The 19,074-nt window shown below is 45.1% G+C and overlaps 1 protein-coding gene across 1 annotated transcript in view; it reads left to right on the top strand.

Moving 5' to 3' along the window:
- The window catches only part of FBXO32 (F-box protein 32), a 32,781-nt gene extending 14,517 nt beyond the window's left edge, over positions 1-18,264 (top strand). Inside the window, exons 5-9 of the mRNA XM_053559380.1 lie at positions 9,119-9,212; positions 10,071-10,255; positions 15,640-15,822; positions 17,368-17,511; positions 17,913-18,264. Of these exons, the coding sequence (XP_053415355.1) occupies positions 9,119-9,212; positions 10,071-10,255; positions 15,640-15,822; positions 17,368-17,511; positions 17,913-18,002 (696 nt within the window). The 3' untranslated portion in view covers positions 18,003-18,264. The remainder of the gene's footprint in view (positions 1-9,118; positions 9,213-10,070; positions 10,256-15,639; positions 15,823-17,367; positions 17,512-17,912) is intronic.
- Positions 18,265-19,074: the final 810 nt, after the last annotated feature.

Raw genomic sequence — 19,074 nt, 5'->3', positions numbered from 1 at the left:
TGCCTGCCCTCTTCCATCACTGCTGAAGTATCTGCTACGTGCACAGACGTCCACACTCTCTTTAAAGAGAGGGCCTTCAGGCCAGGAGGACTTTTGTCTGGTCCCTCCCAGCTCTCTCTAAGGGATAAGAATGAGACTAACTCTATGGTAATTCTAGCTGCCATCCTCAGCCCAAGAAGGTCATGGAGAACTTGAGCACCAGTTTTCTGACTGAAATAAACTGACCCATATGTGCTACTGGATTAGAAAGGACAAATAAAAGAGCAAAGAACATCACACCGGAAACCGATGAACATTCTTATTTTTTTCTCCATTACCACTCTAAGTCCATTTGAATATTTCCAGCAAGTTACTACATTCCTACCTCCCCTGAAAGCATTTTCCAAAAGCATGTTTTAGTTTAAGTTGACTGGCGGTTTGGCAAATGAAAGGCTGAAATATGGCACGATGACTCAAGTTTAAACCCAGTGCCTTAAATTAAGGGGATGCTGTTGCCAAGCCCTGGGTGGGTAGTGACATGCATGAGCAGCCTGGTCCCTTCACAGAGGCTCCTCTGCCACAGTGACCTTGGATTAATTTGGGACTATACACTCAGTGGCCTTCCTCTGACAGAGGGTGGCCACCTGGGTCTTAAAACAGGTGGCATCTGGCATGTTGGGAGGAAAGCCAGCTGCCACCACCAACAACAAAGTCATAATACCAGAGCCACAGGCCCTTTTGAAAATGTCTCATAGAAATGATGGAGTTGTCAGAAGGAGGATGGGCAGTGAGCTTGAGGGCACAATGTACGTCCTTCCTGGGCTTGCTGATTAGGCTGCTAGAGATTTACAGGAGAAAGGCTGAGTCCCTGATTTCCTGGCTCTGTCAGTCATCAGAAGCATTCAGGCAGGCAGATCCTGCTGTGTCCAGGTACCCACAGAATGGGGTATGCTCACAGATGAGGGACATGGCCACAGAAATGGGGGGTGGGCATATGCAGAAACAAGGCTGCCTGAAGAAGTAGGAGGTGTCCGCACAACCACGGAAGTAAGGAGGTGATCACAGAAGCATGATGGGGAAGGCAAAGAAAGCAGAGCATGGACTCCCAATGGTAAAAAATAATTTAAGCATGCACACTCGATTTATGTGTGTTCCTAATTCATTTGTAAATCACATGCCTATAAAAGATACCAATGATGGTGTCTACCCCAAAGTGTTGCTGTGAGAATTACACTGAATTAATAAAACATGTAAAATGCTGTAGAACAGTGCCTGGTACATGGTGAACATTCGATAAGTAGTTGTTGCTGTTACTATTAAGCATTATCTTTACTTTTTTCTCTTTTGAGACAGAGTCTCACTTTGTCACCCTCGGTAGAGTGCTGTGGCATCATAGCTCACAGCAACCTCAAACTCTTGGGCTCAAGAGATTCTCTTGCCTCAGCCTCCCAGGGACTACAGGCAACTGCCAAAACTCCAGCTATTTTTTTTTAGAGACAGGGTCTCTAACTCCTGAGCTCAGGCAATCCACTTGCCTCAGCCTCCCAGAATGCTGGGATGATAGATGTGAGCCACTGTGCCCCGCTAAGTGGGGCATTCATTATAAGCACTGGAAAACATACAAAAATAGGCCAGGCATAGTGCCTCATGCCTCTATTCCCAGCACTTTGGGAGGCCAAGACACAAGGATAACTTGAGGCCAAGAGTTCGAGACCAGCCTGGGCAACATGGTGAGATGCCATCTCTTAAAAAATTTTTTTTTCTTTTTTTTTTATTGTTGGGGAATCATTGAGAGTACAAAGAGCCAGGTTACACTGTTTGCATTTGCTGGGTAAAGTCCCTCTAATAATAGTGTCCCATCTCCAAGAGGTGTGTCACACACCGTGACCCCACACCGCCCTTCCTTCTTCCCTTTCTCTGCTCCCCCATTCCCCACCCCCCCACGCCCCACCATGTACCAGCATCAACGGTACTCGTATCAGAATCAAGTACACTGGATACTTGCTTCTCCATTCTTGTGATGCTTCACTAAGAAGAATGTATTTCAGTTCCATCCAAATTATTACAAAAGATGTAAAGTCACCATCTTTTTAGTGGCCGAATAGTATTCCATGGTATACATATACCACAGCTTATTAATCCATTCCTGGGTTGGTGGGCATTTAAGCTGTTTCCACAATTTGGCCATTATAAATTGAGCTACAATAAACAGTAGTCTAGTGAAAATGTCCTTATGATAAAATGAATTTTTTCCTTCTGGGTAGATGCCCAGTAATGGGATTGCAGGATCAAATGGGAGGTCTAGCTTGAGTTCTTTGAGGGTTCTCCATACTTCCTTCCAAAAGGGTTGTATTAGTTTGCAGTCCCACCAGCAGTGTCAAAGTGTTCCCTTCTCCCCACATCCACTGGTTTGTGGATTTTGATTTGCATTTCTCTGATAATTAGGGACAATGAACATTTTTTCATATGCTTCTTAGCCATTCATCTGTCTTCTTTAGAGAAGGTTCTATTCATCTCACTTGCCCATTGATATAAGGGATTGTTGGCTTTTTTTGTTGCTTAATTTGAGTTCTCTGTAGGTTCTAGTTATTAAGCTTTTGTCTGAATCATAATATGCAAATATCTTTTCCCGTTCTTATGATTGTCTACTTGCTTTGGTTGTTATTTCCTTAGCTGTACAGATCTACAAAAAAATTTTAAAGTTAGCCGAGTGTGGTGGCAGGAGCCTATAGTCCCAGATATTTAGGAAGCTAAGACAGGAGGATCTGGGAGCTTAGGAGTTTGAGGATGCGGCAAGCCAGGGTCGTGCCACTGCACTCCAGCCTGGGCAACAGTGCAAGACCCACCTCTAAAAAATTTATAAATATCCAAAAATAGGAATTAAAGATGAAGTAAATTATTAAGATTGACATTTTATTTTCCACCTGATTTTCTTTCTCATCCCACTTTGGAGACTACCAGATCAAAAGCATGCCCATTTTGTATAATTTTTTTCTTGATGTATAATCTTTTTTATTAGAGACAGAGTCTCACTTTATGGCCCTTGGTAGAGTGCCATGGCCTCACACAGCTCACAGCAACCTCCAACTCCTGGGCTTAAGCGATTCTCTTGCCTCAGCCTCCCAAGTAGCTGGGACTGTAGGCGCCCGCCACAACGCCCGGCTATTTTTTTGGTTGCAGTTTGGCCGGGGCCAGGTTTGAACCCGCCACCCTCGGTATATGGGGCCGGCACCTTACTGGCTGAGCCATAGGCGCCGCCCCTTGATGTAGAATCTTAAGTATATGCCACCACAGCCCAGAAATGTATTTTTTTTCCTTTTTCTTTTTTTTTTTTTTTTTGCAGCTTTTGGCCAGGGCTGGGTTTGAACCCACCACCTCTGGTATATGGGGCCAGCACCCTACTCCTTTGAGCCATAGGCACCACCCAGAAATGTATTTTATATTAAAATTCTACCCCATCTTCTAGGCCAAGTCAAGGGCTTATCATATAAGAGATATGCCAAATTGGACAAGTGAGCTGAATTTTAAGTACCAGTCCAACAGACTGGTGGGATGTGCTGGGGCGAGTGGGAGCTCAGGTGAAACAGCTGGACCTCACTGTTAAGATCAATCCAACAGGTGCTAGGCACCATTGTCAATTCAAAAATAATTGGGGCAGATGGAAGGTGGAGGCAAAGCTTCTCTCAGCTGTGAATACAATTAATTCCTATAAACTTGGCCTTCCTTGTTACTTTGCTTCCCTCAGTTAAATATTTCACTTGCAAATAATATTTACCCAGTCTTGGCATGCCTGAAGATTATTAATGCTTCTGAAATTTTTTTCTTTCAACCTGTGTTCAAGCTCAAAGTCAGGACAAATCTTTCCAGGTTTTTAATCTGTGTTATTCACTGAGTAAATAAGGGCCTTGGAAGGACAAAGCTCTGAGTGCAGGGAGAAGCATGCCGAATGTAATCAAGGGTTTATTGCAAAAGGCATAACCTTCCTATTCCTATGGGCACCCAAAGTGAGTGTTGCACATTTGAGATGTGCCAGAGCTGCTTGAGCCTCCTGCCTCTGATAACTGGAAGATTTTCCAAACAGACATGAATATACTCACCGTCATAGAAGATGGAGGAATTTGGGGATAGATTATTTGCTTGACAATTCTCTATGGGAATTACGGAACATGTTTGGGCAACAGCCTTGTGGTTAATTTCCATGTGGTTTTGTCCTTTTAACCCAACAGGTAGGGGAAGCTGCTATTTAGTTTCTGCTTCTGAAGGCTCAGTTGTTTAACATCCCTCTGGAACTAGAGTCTCCAGCTGCTTCCCCTTCTGGAAAGTATTTGAGATATGTTTGCATTATAAGTAATTTACTCATAGGCCCAAGTGTGGCTCCTGGGGCACGAGTCTGGAACCAGATCCCATGCCAACCTGACAGTCCAGACCATCTGCTGTTGACCTTGATGTGTCATTTGACCATCATGAGCTGCCTCATCTATAGCGGCAGGGAATTTGGGTAAACTTTTTCCTAGCTCCTTTGCAACTATAATATTCTTTGACTCAAAAATACAAGTGTATTTTAAAAAACAGTACACAAATTTGTTGAGTACCTACCATGTTCCAGGCTGAGGGTAGAGTGGTAAAGAGGGTAACGCCTGCCACCTACTTATCAGCAAGTGAGGACACAAGGTCATTTCAGATATGCATAGTAAATGTAACAATGAAACCATAGTAAGGTAAAGATGGTGACAGGAGGGTCTCCTATAGGACAGTCAGGGAAGGGGTCTCGAAGCTCTGTGAAGGTGACATTTAAACTGACACCGGAGGGATGAGGTTGAGCATATGAAGATGTGACCAAGGCCAAGGCCTGGGAGGTGGGGAAGGTCTTGGCCCACATAGAGCAAAACGAGTTTGGGGAACACTGTACAAAACAAGGCTGGAGAAAGAGCAGAGACCAGACCGTGGTAAGGAGCCTGGGTTTGTCCCTAAGTGCAAAGGGAAGCCATTTGATGATTTTAAGCAAAACAGTGATGTGAACTGATGTATTTTTAAAACCATGAGTGCTATGTTAGAATGAACCAAAGGAAGGAGAAGATAAGAAATCTGCTCTTTATGTGAGTACACTGAGATAGGAGTGAAATCTCTCTTCTGCCTGTTCATCTTTCAAACACCTCTTCAAACTGTGGTTGATACCCAATCTGAGATTTGCTATATGGTGTTGCTTGCAGCTAGATTTTTCTCCTCCTCCTCGACTCCAAAACTAGCAGGAGCCAACACTGAAGGGCAGGATGTGGTCCCGGCCTGCGGTGACCACCGTCCCTCCCTCTAGTAGCTCAGAACCATTCCTGTTGCGACACAGCCAGTCACTGCAGATCACGCCGGATACACCGAGTGCCCACAAAGTAATGACAGCATGAAATTCCTAGAGGAGGCGAGAAGCCGCCGCCTCCTTCCTCTTCCCCCTCCTGCCTCTCCACAAACACAGCCACACACTACTGGCGCTTGGGCTAAAATTTGCCCAGCAGAAGACAGCCACTTCCAAACAAAACTGTTTCTCTGCTTTCTTTTTCTCTTGTAGCTAGGGGCAAAGAGTCTCATTAACTAAGTCCCCTTGGTAAACAAATCGCTGGATACAAACCTTCTCCTCCCACCCACACCCCCACCCAGTACACATCTCTCTTAACACAGAAATAAAATGAATAAATTCTCCCCTCTTCATTACTCGTTCCAGTTCTTGCCCTTAGAGAAATTAAATGACTTGGCCATAGACTAGACAGTAAACTTTGGAGTCTAGGGATCATGTATCAGTGTCATCGTGTCCCTGTCACCTACCACAACACTAGGACAGAAGGATACTCAGAAAACACTTGTTCAATGAATGACCGTTGTAAAGGTCACCCAGCTGGAGAATTCAGGCCTTCTTGTATTCCAGGATTTTTCCTCCTGACTCCACAGCTGCCCAGCAGTTACAAAAAGGGAGTTTCCCTTGAGACAGGATGAAACACAGAATATTTGACATGTCATTGTGTTGTCAGTTGACAAATGTGTGCTCCTGTATGCCTCCTCCTCTTTAGTCAAAGAAGACAAGCTCAGACCGAAAGGCTTTTGTTGCCCCTCAAATGCATAGTCACAGCCTTGAGAGTTTCCTTGTCCTTGTGATCAGTGCCTTTTTAGACAAGATTAAAACTGACACCCTCATGAGATGGTAGTCACATGGAAACGGGGTTTTGGCTGCAGTTCAGGCGGAGCTGTGCCCGCCCTCCTCCCACCCTCACCTCCCAGCCAGTGATGAGTCACAGCACACAGCTCACTGCCCTTCAAGAGCCAATGGGGCGGCTTTTGTTGTTTTCTTTCCTCTTTGCTTTGCAAGGATCATGTGAGGCTCAGGGTATTCACAGACCTCAGACTCCACCTTCTGAATCTTGCTGTTGGTCAGAGAGACAAATCAAAGGTGTGGCCACTCCCTTTGTGCCATTTTCGTTTCTCTCAACTGTCACGTGCTGGTTGGTGGCAGAGCTAGACAGACAGCATCCGGTGTGGCCGCTGCCCACAGACATGGCCTCTACTGCTGTTTTGATTTCTTGCCTGTCATAGCAGATACTCAACGAGCACCTGACTTCCAGCTTAGATCACCCACACTAACCATGCTAATGGAAGACCTGATAGTAATAAACCACCTCCTCCTCCTAGTCGGGTGGCTGCACCGCTCCCTGCACGTGTGAAAGACACATAGCCAGCAAAGAAAAGAGTTTGGCGCTGGAGGTGGAGTGTTGTTGTTGGTTTTTTTTTCATTTTACAGTAAAATTATATTCAGGAAATTAAATCTGTATGTGGTTTGACAGGCTTCTAAAAAACTGCATGGGACAAACATTTTAAACAAACACCTTGGAAGCAGAGGTGCTCTGAATTGCCTTGGGCATTGATCCAAATGTTTCCATTCTCCTCTGTCACCCAATTAAAAAAATTTCACTTTGCTTCTTCCCTCAGCCTGGATTCCACAGGATGTCATGGTCGGTGTTTATTGACCTGATACAAAGTTGGGCTAAAACTTGACCAGGTGATAAAACGTTCTTAGAAAGTTTCTTGGGAGCAGAGATTCCTCAATGTAAAAGAAGGGTCTTGGTTCCCTATGTCTAGTTTACTAAGTCTGTGTCTAGTTAGTTTTCCTGGGGGGCCTAGTGGGTTCTGATGAAATTAATTATTTTTCCTTTATATTAATTTATTTTGTTTGATAACTCTTTGAAAGCATGAAGTATGTCCTTTTATTTCTCTATGTTGAGAAGGACTCTGAGGCGTCCTCTCACTTGTTGTGGACTGGTTCTTAAGGTTAGTCTTTAGAGCCTTTGCTCATCTGTTAAGTGGACCGAGCCAGATACTCTTTAAGACTTCTCCCAGTCTAAAGTGGTGGTTTTTTCCAACAATAGAATCTTTCATTTAAAGAAAAAAAAAAAATGTTTGAGGCCGGGTGTAGTGGCTCATGCCTGTAATCCTAGCACTCTGGGAGGCCAAGACAGATGGATCACTTGAGCTCACAAGTTTGAGACTAGCCTGAGCAAGAGTGACACTCCATTTGTAAAAAAAAAAAAAAAAGAAAAATTAGCCATGTTTTGGCAGATGCCTGTAGTCCCAACTCCTCGTGAAACTGAGACAAGAGGATCACTTGAGCCCAAGAGTTTGAGGTTGCTGTGAGCTATGACTCTACAGCACTCTACCCAGGCCAACAAAGTGAGACTCTGACTCAAAAATAAAAATTAAAAATAAATAAATGTTTATCTCACATGTAAAGAATTTTGCTATAGAAGAAAATAAAGATTAGACTAAGAGTATACTAGCTTCAGTTACTATCCTTATTTCTTGTTGTCTCGGGCAATAGTGGATGTGGTAAGAATGGCACATACTCCTTCAACAAACCAACCTTTATTTGGCACCTAATTTATGCCAGGTGCTGGGCTAAGAGCTTTGTTTGCATTTTCCCACTTAAAGTTCACAACCACCTTGGAGCCTCTAAGTGTTATTAGTACAGATGAACAGACTAGGTCATCAAGAAGTGTAGTAACTTGCCCTTAATCACAGAGTTAATAAGTGGTCAAATCAAGACATGCATCTGAGCTGGGCACCGTGATTCACACCTGTAATCCTAGCACTCTGGGAGGCTGAGGAGGGAGGATCATTTGAGTTCAAGAGTTCAAGACCAGCCTGAGCAAGAATAAGACCCCCCCCCCCCAATCTCTACTAAAAATAGAAAACTAACTGGGCAGCATTCAATAAACATGCCTGTTAAGGAAAATGACTCATGGCACTTAGCTTTCTGGAGAAAGAGGCCAATATAGGAAGACAGAAATCCTGTGGTCCTAGCTACTCAGGAGGCTGAGATGGAAGAATGGCTTGAACCCAGCAGTTTGCAGTTGCTGTGAACTAGGCTAACCAGGGCCTAGCCTGGGCAACAGAGTGAGATTCTGTCTCAAAAGAGTTGAATCTTAAGGCTAAGAGCTACGAGGTTCCTACTTGTTAGCTACAGTGACAACACTGTGTCTAAGTAGAAATAGGGATATATACTGTACATCCCTGAATTTCCCTGTCTTCCTGTGATTGGCCTCTTTCTCCAGAAAGCTAAGTGCAATGAGACATTTTCCTTCACAGCGTGTTTATTGAACACCGCAGAAGCAGGCGATACTTGGATAAGGATCTCCACTCCCTTGGAACGTGCACAGGGTTGCTAAACATGAGCTGTCAGGTGCCTTGAGAGCAGTCAGTGCCAGAGGGGAAGAAGTTGAAGTAGGGGCAGGAGAACTCCCACTAGGGGTCATTATGCAGAACTCACGTGTTTGCAGGTCATGGGAGGTTTTGTTCGCATCAGAGTACGCCAGCTCCACTTACCTAAGCAGGACAAATAGAAAGGATTAGCCCTGGCTGAAGTCAAAACTCTTTATATTTAAATGAAAATAAAGCAATTCACTATTCAGCCCGATTCCTGGGTTTTGAATTACCCCATTTATCTTCCACTCGGAGCATCTGCTTCTTACTGCATTGTGGCCCTGGCTGCCATTTATCTCTCCCTGTCAGTCTGTACCCACGTGTCATGGGACTCAAAAGTGAAGATTAGAAGAGAAAAATATCTCTGTATTCTAAGCCTGGCGACTTCTATTTTTATCCACAGCTGTTGGAACTGATAGCAAAGTCACAGCTCACATCCCTGAGTGGCATCGCCCAAAAGAACTTCATGAACATTTTGGAAAAAGTGGTACTGAAAGGTGAGCTCACTCTCACTCTCTCACCCCTTTTTATAGCCACGGGGGCAGGCAGATGGATTTTCCAATAGAGCGGACATATTGTTATGTTTAAAGGAATGTGAATGGATGGAAATGAATAACTCTGGTTACATTTCAGGGGTGCCAGATTACAGTTCAGCAAGGTACAGTTCGTCCTCCTGGCAGAGGGTGAGACCATCACCCTCCTGTCCTTTCTTTAGTGTCATCCTTATGTCCTGCTCTAAGGCTTCCCAGGCTTCTCAGTGGAGGCACATGTCTCCACTTTGGCTCCTGAGTCTCCAGATTCCAAATTCCTAGAAAACTGAGCTCTGTGCAAAGGCAGCACAGATTCCTACGCTATTTGAGCCAGGAATCTTAGGTTTCTGGTTCAGTGGATTCAGTGTTTCCATGAGGAAACTGAGGCCCTGAGAAAAAGTGATTTGTCTGAAATCACCCAGTCAGCCAGCCAGACAGGATTAGAACCCCGAATCCAAACCCCAGTGTGGAACCATGTTCCTTGTACTGACCACCTAAAAGGGACATCGCTGCTAAGTAAAAGGGGCAGCTTTCTGATCAGGTGACCCATGAGTGCTGGCAGACCAATGAAAAGAGAAAGGAGCTTTATAGAAAACCAAGAAGAAGAGAACAAAGAGGGACCCAGATAATGGAAACTCTACCCCTTAACCTCCAGTGCAGAAGCTTGGCCAAGGGTAGAATAAACACCTGTGAGAAAGAAAACCTTCCCCAGGGGCACTGCCTGCGTAACACCAGCAGGATGGAAAAGAAGAAAAGCCCACTTAACAAAATACAGGACGTTCTAGTATCATCACTTCAATTATGTTTCTTTCTTCCCCTCTCCAGTCCTTGAAGACCAACAAAACATTAGACTGATCAGAGAACTCCTGCAGACCCTCTACACGTCCTTGTGTACTCTGGTCCAGAGAGTCGGCAAGTCTGTGCTGGTCGGGAACATTAACATGTGGGTGTACCGGATGGAGACGATTCTGCACTGGCAGCAGCAGCTGAACAATATCCAGATTACCAGGGTAAGCAGGCGCCATGGCCCCTCCTAGCAGTTGGGGCCTCAGCTGAGAAGCTGGACCACCTCGCCCAGACTTCAAACCACTCTGGTCATGGAGCAGTCTGGTCTGTGCTCCTGTGATGCTTGGTCCTATTGCTGAGGGTGGGCCAGAGAACCTCCTGGTAAAGGGAGGGTGGGAAGAAGACTCAGCAAAACAGGATCAAAGTTCATGAAAGATGACAACCGGTTGACCCATCATGGGAAAACGGGAAACCTGGCTTTGGGGGAGATGCTGGCTGTCGTGCTGAAATCTTTAGTGGGGTTTGGAGATCTTTCTTTGCCCATTTCCCCATAAAGAATAGGTTGTTTGCAGCGTTAGGACACTGCCTTGAACGCAACGCGGCTGTGAAGGCCGTGGCTCAGAGAAATGGTACCAGCCTTCTAAAATCCTAGTCCAAATTATTGGTAGTAATGACAAAGGAAGCCTTTGATTAAAAACTGAATGTACATGTGGGGAAGATGAACATTTCTCACTGAAAGCAAAGAAAAAGCCCTATGTTCGCAGCCAAGCACAGCGCTGTGTCAGTAGCTCCTTCTGCCTTTCAGAATATAACTTGGCCCTCAGTTCTCGGCCTCAATAGTGAGCAGGAGGACAAAAGCACACAAAAAATGTGAGAAAGATGCTGGCCTAATCTCTTCGGGCTCACTAATGGACAGACACACTTAGGCAGCTCACGTAGCACTTTGCTCATTTATCTAATCACCGGCCGTGGCTGTCTCGAGTGTTTTCCGGGACCCACACTGATAATGCTTGGGGCTGCCCCGTATCAGGAGAAAGTAACATGAAGCAACCTCTTTGACCGCTTTTAAATAGCTATTTTACTATATGAAGTTTTTAAAACATATGTCCTGACTTCACTGTTCGTGACCTCTCTGTACCTTCACTGTGTAAGCTGTGAAATGGAGGAAATAGTCAGAAGCCTCGGAGTTACGTGACCCCCTTAGGGTCACGAGGCCACAACACCCACACTCACACCCACCCACATACACGCAGAGGAGCACAACCGCAAGTCATCTTCAGAAACCATCTTGATTCTTTGATTATTTGAAGACGATGTGTTTATTATCAACACTTAACCTTATTTGATTTATTCTAATAATGTATCCCAATCCCAGCTCCCAAGTGTAGGCATAGTTTGACCATGGGAATTTGAGACCCAAGTTCCCAGTTTATCTCTCACAGAAGACCCACGTACACCTTCTTTCTGATTTCTGGTATTCTCTGTGGCTAAGCCCAGGAGAGACATTTCTCAGCCAGTGATATAAAAGAGCAAGTCCCATTTGTCCTAAGGGCATCTTCCCTCCAGCAACTTTGGAATGGCCATGAAGGCGGCTACACTTGCCTGGAGCCTGCCTCCCTTCCCTCTGGCCACCTTGCTAGGAGACCCGTTGGCCACATCTGCCCCACACCTTGCACTTCCTTCTGAGCCCTACTTGTACACAGGCACTCCTAGGAAGTAGCCACTGTACATGGTATCACCCTTCCTGAGGCAGGCAGGGTTGGGGTGGAGCCCAGAGAAGCCCAATGACTTTTCTAAAGTCACACAGCAATTAGGGCCAGAGCTGAGGCCAGAACTCTTGAGTTCATTATACCTAAAATGGCAAAGCTTGCTAAACATCAGTAGTTTCCAAACTCTTTTCAATCCAGCTTTCTTCCAACTCTTTATCCAGTGATCCAGCTTTACTTAAACCCCTTTAATCCAGTGAGATCCCAGACAGAAGAGATCAAACACTGAAGTTCACTCAGTCTTTTCTGCACGAGAAACTCTAGCCAAGCCATGCTATTCTCTGCACACTCCAAGCTTGGTCCTGCCTCCAGACTTTCAAGCTTGACACCTTCCCTGACCTTCCAGTCCGTCAATGTCACTATCACATCCCCTTCCTCAGGACAGTTACTATGATCTGAAATTGGCTCATGTGTACGCCCCTTTTAGTCTCCATCCCCTGGCTTATGAACTCTGTAAAGAAGGGGCGTTACCCACCTTACTCCCTGTACCCAGCACAGAGCAGGAGACAGTAAATTTTAGATGAATGAATAAGTGGTTGAAGAAGAGTCTCCTCCCATGGCTCACCTGAAGCGCTTTTCCGTGTTCAAAGGAACACAGTTGGGAAGCGCTGCCCTGTTTCACTGATGATAATGTGCTAGCCTCGGGGTGTAGGACAAGTTATTCAACGTCTCCATGCCTCACTTTCCTCAGTTGCAAAATAGGAGCAAAAATGCCTCCCTCATGGCCCGAGTGTAAGATTTCATTTGTTAACTTGTAAAAAGCAGCTGGCATGGTGCGTAACACGTAAAAGTAACGTAAATGCAGTAACTGTCATCATTAAGGGCTTGCTCCATGTAAACACTCCTCTGAATCCTTTATGACTACGTGTGTTTATTAACTCCTTTAGAGAATAACTGTCAGTAGGAGTCATTATAGTGGCTAATATTTACTGGGCACAGTGCTAAGTACTTCTGTGCATTATCTCCTCTGCTCTGCCTAGCAACACTATATATGATATTATACACAAGAAGAATTAGACGGTGTAGTTAAGAGAATTAAAGCCAGATCTTTCTGCAGAGCCTGCCCAGGAAGCTTGCACCTTCCTGCCTCCTGTCCTCTGCCCCAGCTCTTCCTGGTTCTGAGAGCTGAAGGGCTTTTCCCACAAATGCCCAGCTCTCCAGAGGAAAGAAAGATTGAGAGGGAAAAGAGAGAAAGAAAAAGTACTTAATTAGTTCAGTCTACTTACCTTTTTTTTTTTTTGAGACTTTTTAATAGTTTAGCCAAAGAGAAGTACGTTGTCACATAAAAATATCAAGGTGACTTTCACCGTAAATGCTTTTATTTGCCAAACTTCTATTAGTATCTTCCCAGCGCGTAATCTTGTTTTCCTTTGAAATGTTCATGTCTAATTCTATGGAGTCAATTTTTACTGGAAAAAAATAATTAATAAAGAAGGAAGGAAGGAAATTAAGAGAGCCAGTTTCTAGGGGGTGGAATGATATATAACAGTGGTCTGCAGTGGACTGGCAGGGTTTTGAAACCTGTGAGGGGACCGGGTAGACACAAATGGATTTTAGCCAAAGGCTGGATGAGAGGGGCAAGAGGGAATTATGTTTCTCCTATATGTTTATAGTCAAAAAGAAGAAGGCTCACAAGTAGTTAACCATTTCTCGGGAGTAAGGACTCAGCATGGGGTCTGGGCAAGGATTTTGGAAAAGCGCAGATTTGAAAATTTGACAGAGTGAATGCTGCCAAGTGGACTTGCCTTTAATAGGAGTTAATGTAATAATTGGCCTGGGACTTTTAACCAAAAAAGTAGAGGCTTTGAAGTGCTGGAAACAAAAAGAAAATCTCATGGCAGTTTTATTAGGTCATATGATCAGCGGCAGATGATAAACGACAAATAGGTCTAAGGCCTTCTGTGTCTGGCAAAGACCTGAATTTTGCAAACGATTGAAAGTTCTGCCCAGCAGCCTGAGGCAGAAGCAAGCAATGCAAATTGTCAAGTCATAGATAATTTCTGATGAATAGGTGGCCAAAGTCCTTCCAAGTCTGAGATTGCCAGAACTGAAAGGATCCTCAGAATCTTCTAAACCATTCATTTTGTACATGGAGAAACTGAGCCCCAGACTTCCCCAGGGAGCCTGGGGTTCAGAGCCGCTGTTTGCCCATGTGGTGTTCATCCCATGCCACCCCCGGTTCTTCTCAGTAGCTCAACCTTCCCACGGCCACTCTCCTCTGCCCCTCCTGCCCTGCCGGGGACACAGGAGGCAACTGCTGAGACCAAGTGTCCCCCGGAATCCCTTGTGTGTTTTGGCATTGATACGCTTTGTGCAGAATCTGAGGAGGAAAATTGATGCCCATTCTCAAGGTATTTTCCCCTGAGCTAAGGAAGCATTTCTTCATCCTGTATTTCTTTGTTTTCCTGTGACCTCTCAGAAATAACAACATTGACCTAAAAAATGTCAGTAGTCCAAAATCGAGAGTTCACCCAGCACTAGTGTGGGAAGACAAGGAATCCAGTCCCAGGTGACCTGTTGACTTCTACATCATCCTGGCAATGCCTAAGATGTATCAGCAAAAATATTCGAGGACCTGCTAGGTACAAATTGTTCACAGTGCTTTATGCTTCCCTCTGTGAGAGCATTCAACGTACTGTCCTTGACTATCTGCTTATGCTTCAGGGTTTCTCACCAGCCTAAAGAACTCGTTGCAGCGACTCAAGAGCTTGACTGTGCCAGGCTAGTCTGCAAGTGATACAAAATTAGGCCTTTCCCTTAGGGATGCAGGTCTAGCTGGGCTATCGTGAGCTCACCAACATTTTAAACAATAAAGGCTTAAATATAAGTTCAGGGGTACAACAGATGCTTCCAGAGAAGCTCATGATAAATTGCCTTTGTGTTATCCACAGACCAACAGTTTTCAAAATGTTCCACGGAGCCCTAGGTTTCAATGGAAATGCCTTAGTGGATGGTGCAGCTTAGGCCACAGAGCTGTGGACCAGCCATTCCCAGTGTGTGCGCATGTGCACACACACACACACACTTCAGCACAGGATCTTTGTATTATTGTTGCTTTCTACCTATTTAATTATTTAGATTTCATTCATTCTACAGGTATTGGTTGAGTGCCTTCTACCTGCTGGGTATTTTTCTAGACACTAGGGACACAGTGGTGAAAAAGATAACATTCCCTGCCTTTATAGAGCTTAAGTTCTAAGAGGCATGTTCTCTAAGGTTCCTTTTATAAAAGGGTTTATGTTGCATGATGAAAGGGAGATATGGTAAAACTCGTCAGAAAGAGCTCAGGAATTCTAGGAAGGTGCAGTGAAGAAGGCCTAAGGAAGTCACCAAAGCAAACAAGGCCTTTCGGAGGAAGTGGGTTTGAACTGAATGGAGAAGGGTAGATTTGTCCAGGCAGAGGAATGAGGAGGTGAGGGCATTGAGGACAGGGGAGCAAAGCGCATTTGGGTACCGAAGAGTTACCTTCTTGCAGGAGCCAGGGAAGATGAGAGCCCAGGGTAGCAGGCTGGGTCTCTCCCTACAGGGCAATGAGGCCTCTGGAAGGTAGCGAATCTTGTAACTGAGTGACCTGAGTGAAGCAGGAGAATCCCACAAGTGCTATTTAGAGACTCTTTGAGAGTAAAAGTATAAAGCTCTGTGAAACTAAGCAAAAATCCCTCTAGCACATTCTGCTCAAGCTACTGCAGGCCATTCTCATGGGTCTTGGCCCAGGGGTTCTGTTTCTGCCTTTAGGATGGGGAGATTTCTGCTTTTGACCTCCAATCAGTAGACCAGCTCCCCTTCATCCCCAGGGGAGACGCTGCTCTCCAAGCCCCAGCTTGCCATCCTTCTCTCTACAGCCTGCCTTCAAAGGTCTCACCTTCACTGACCTGCCTCTGTGCTTGCAACTCAACATCATGCAGCGGCTAAGTGACGGACGGGACCTGGTCAGCCTGGGCCAGGTGGCCCCTGACCTGCATGTGCTCAGCGAGGACCGGCTGCTGTGGAAGAAGCTGTGTCAATACCACTTCTCTGAGCGGCAGGTAGGCAGGGCCCGGGGGCCTTCCCCTGCCCTCCCTTCTCTGCTCCATCCCAGGCTCCCCTGACATCCTTCTCAAGCATGGGGGCGGTGCCTCCTACTCCAGGCCTTTCTGGTGTGACTAGAAAATGACAGTATAGGAGCATTTATTTATTTATTTTTGAGACAGAGTCTCAAGCTGTCGCCCTGGGTAGGGTGCCGTGGCATCACAGCTCACAGCAACCTCCAACTCTTGGGCTTAAGGGATTCTCTTGCCTCAGCCTAGCTACAGGTCTAGCTACACTACAGGCTCCCACCACAACACCCGGCTATTTTTCGGTTACAGTTGTCATTGTTGCTTAGCAGACCGGGGCCAGGTTCGAACCTGCCACCCTAGGTGTATGTGGCCGGCGCCCCTGCCGACTGAGCTACAGGCACTGCCTATAGGAGTTTTTAAATAATGAGTATGTGAGGGCTTGTTTGCTTTTTCTGGATAGTTTTAATGGGAGAAAAATACTTATGTTCTTAACCTATTCCCATTTTACAACTTGCTAAAAAAAAAAAAAAATCATAAATTGGCACCCGTCTTTTCTTTCTGCAACCAAACAACTTGCCTTTTTTTCAGCATTTTGCAGTGTAAGTGCTTTTACAGATAATATTTCATTTTACTTTAATGACTTAGGGAAGATAGTTATTGTCCTGCCCACTTGAAACAGGTGAAGTGACTAAGGCCACAGATGGCTAAGTGACATATCCAAATTAGTGAAGTGGCTCTCTGGGTGAGGAAACTGGCCTTGGACTTGAATTTGGGCCTTCAGCTATCAACTACAAGCCTGTTTCCCCTCATCATGTTGCCTCAAGTTTGTTGGTCTTTTTCCATTTTCTTTATATAGATGTGTGAGTTTAACAAGTTCTGTTCATGAAGCCACTAATATTTAGATATAAAATAGAACCACAGTGTCAAGCACTCACTGCTTTTCCCTGGAAATAATCACTCAAGTCTATAGCAAAGAAAAAGTTGAAGCTGTTTATTAAGAAACAGCTTTAGGGGCGGCGCCTGTGGCTCAGTGAGTAGGGCGCCGGCCCCATATGCTGAGGGTGGCGGGTTCAAACCCAGCCCCGGCCAAACTGCAACAAAAAAATAGCCGGGCGTTGTGGCGGGCGCCTGTAGTCCCAGCTGCTCGGGAGGCTGAGGCAAGAGAATCGCGTAAGCCCAAGAGTTAAGAGGTTGCTGTGAGCCGTGTGACGCCACGGCACTCTACCCGAGGGCGGTACAGTGAGACTCTGTCTCTACAAAAAAAAAAAGAAACAGCTTTAGAAACAGCCTCACAAAGGTCACTAGGAACATATTACCAGCCACCTGCTTCTTTTAAAGACTGGTTAAAAGCTACTGTTTAACTGGAGAGAGCTAAGAAGGTATATCTTTATATATTCAGAGCTTTTTCCTTTGGCTATTATAGGGTAGAGATTTTTAAAAAGTGGGCGGAAGAACGTTTCTGAACCAGAAAACCACAAACCATCTTCTTGACAAACTCTTCTGCAACTTCCTTTATTCATTTGACTTTTTTAGATCCGCAAGCGATTAATTTTGTCAGACAAAGGGCAGCTGGATTGGAAGAAGATGTATTTTAAACTTATCCGATGTTACCCAAGGAAAGAGCAATATGGAGACACTCTTCAGCTTTGCAAACACTGTCACATTCTTTCCTGGAAGGTAAGACTCTCAGAAGTGGCCACCACAGATCCCTAGCCCAGTGGCTTAAGAGCCAACAGTGCCATCCAACCTTGTGAGACCAAAGCCTTCCCTATTCTTTCCCTATCTCAGCCCCCAGGGGAGGAGAGACAGTGGTGGACTTTCAATGACCTGCATTTCCTTCACTCCCTTATGTTTATTTTTTTTTCTGCAACCCACCCACCCCTAAGTCCTATTCTGTGTGCCCAGGGTACATATGCATTTGTGTGCAAACACACAGCTCTTTAGTTTTTCCAGACCTGTGGCATAACAAAGAATCATTCTTTTGAATTTGAGCAATGCCTCAGTGCCTTCTGTTGGTGACACAAGCCAACATAAGACACCTCTGAGAATTCAACGCTAACCACAATATTCCCTTCCAGGGCACTGACCATCCGTGCACTGCCAATAACCCAGAGAGCTGCTCCGTTTCACTTTCACCCCAGGACTTTATCAACTTGTTCAAGTTCTGAATCTCAGCACATGGAAACACTGCAGAAGGGTCCCCCCCACTGATTGGATGGCTGGGAATGTGGCGTTCGGACACTTCATTTATAAATAGTGTACATTTTAAACATTGGCTCAAAACTTGTGAGATAAGTCATTGAGAGGACGTTGGAGGGGAAGGATGCAGTGGCTGACTGGGAATGTAAGAATGTGAACTCGTTAGAATTGGTATGGAAAAGCAGAAATCCTGTAAATAAACTTTTTGTTTTTTTTTCTAACAATTTGCCAGCAAGACAGAAGACAAGAATTCTATTTCAGCGTTAAAAATGGAATTCTCTGGATGATCGTGGAGACTCCTTTATAGTTCTCTAGGAAGAAAGAGGCAAAACTCAAATACGAAATAGAACACTCTTTGTTTACAATGTGAAAATGTGTTTAGGAAGAAAAAAAGAGAGAGAAAGAAGAAAAACAACATATGAGGAATCCTTGGGCTTTGGGTTTTGATTTGGAGTTTGTTTTGAAAAGCAAAGAAAGCACAGCACCACCCATCCTAAACCCGCCCGGCAGAGGGCCTTACCCTGAGAGATACCACACAAAGGTCTACCTCCAAAAGCGTGCAGTGCTCCCACGACATGCATGATCCAGTAGGTTGTAGGTCTGTTTCTCTTACAAATGTTTTCATCACTACAAATGTTTTAAAAGGGATATTGGAAGCAACCCTCGTCTTGGGTCACACTTCCTTTTCATGGGAGCAGGACCCTCTCTGGAGTTGCCTCTTTCCTAGAACAACCCCAAAGTCTGTGTGTGTTTTTTTTTTCATTTCATGTTGTAGCTCATTTGGGGAAATAGGCCAATTTAAAACAGTTCCAGAGAAGTCCTGCCACAGGAAGGATAAAACATGTCACCCCAGTAGGTGTGAAGACCCCGTGACTCCTGTTTAACTTCCTGGCTCATCCAGCCTTCCTTGGGTGTCTTTCTAGATGAGCATATGGCTGTGGACTAATTGGAGCCCAGTTGAAGCTGAAGGCAGGTTTTACGTACCAGCCAATTAATGGCTGTTGCACTGGCCAGAGTGACCAGCCAGGGAGCTGCTTTTCT

This window comes from Nycticebus coucang, chromosome 13 (assembly GCF_027406575.1).
Source record: "Nycticebus coucang isolate mNycCou1 chromosome 13, mNycCou1.pri, whole genome shotgun sequence".
Classification (NCBI taxonomy): Eukaryota; Metazoa; Chordata; class Mammalia; order Primates; family Lorisidae; genus Nycticebus; species Nycticebus coucang.
Note: the sequence above shows the minus strand (reverse complement) of the source record. Positions and strands in the feature narration are given on the sequence as shown.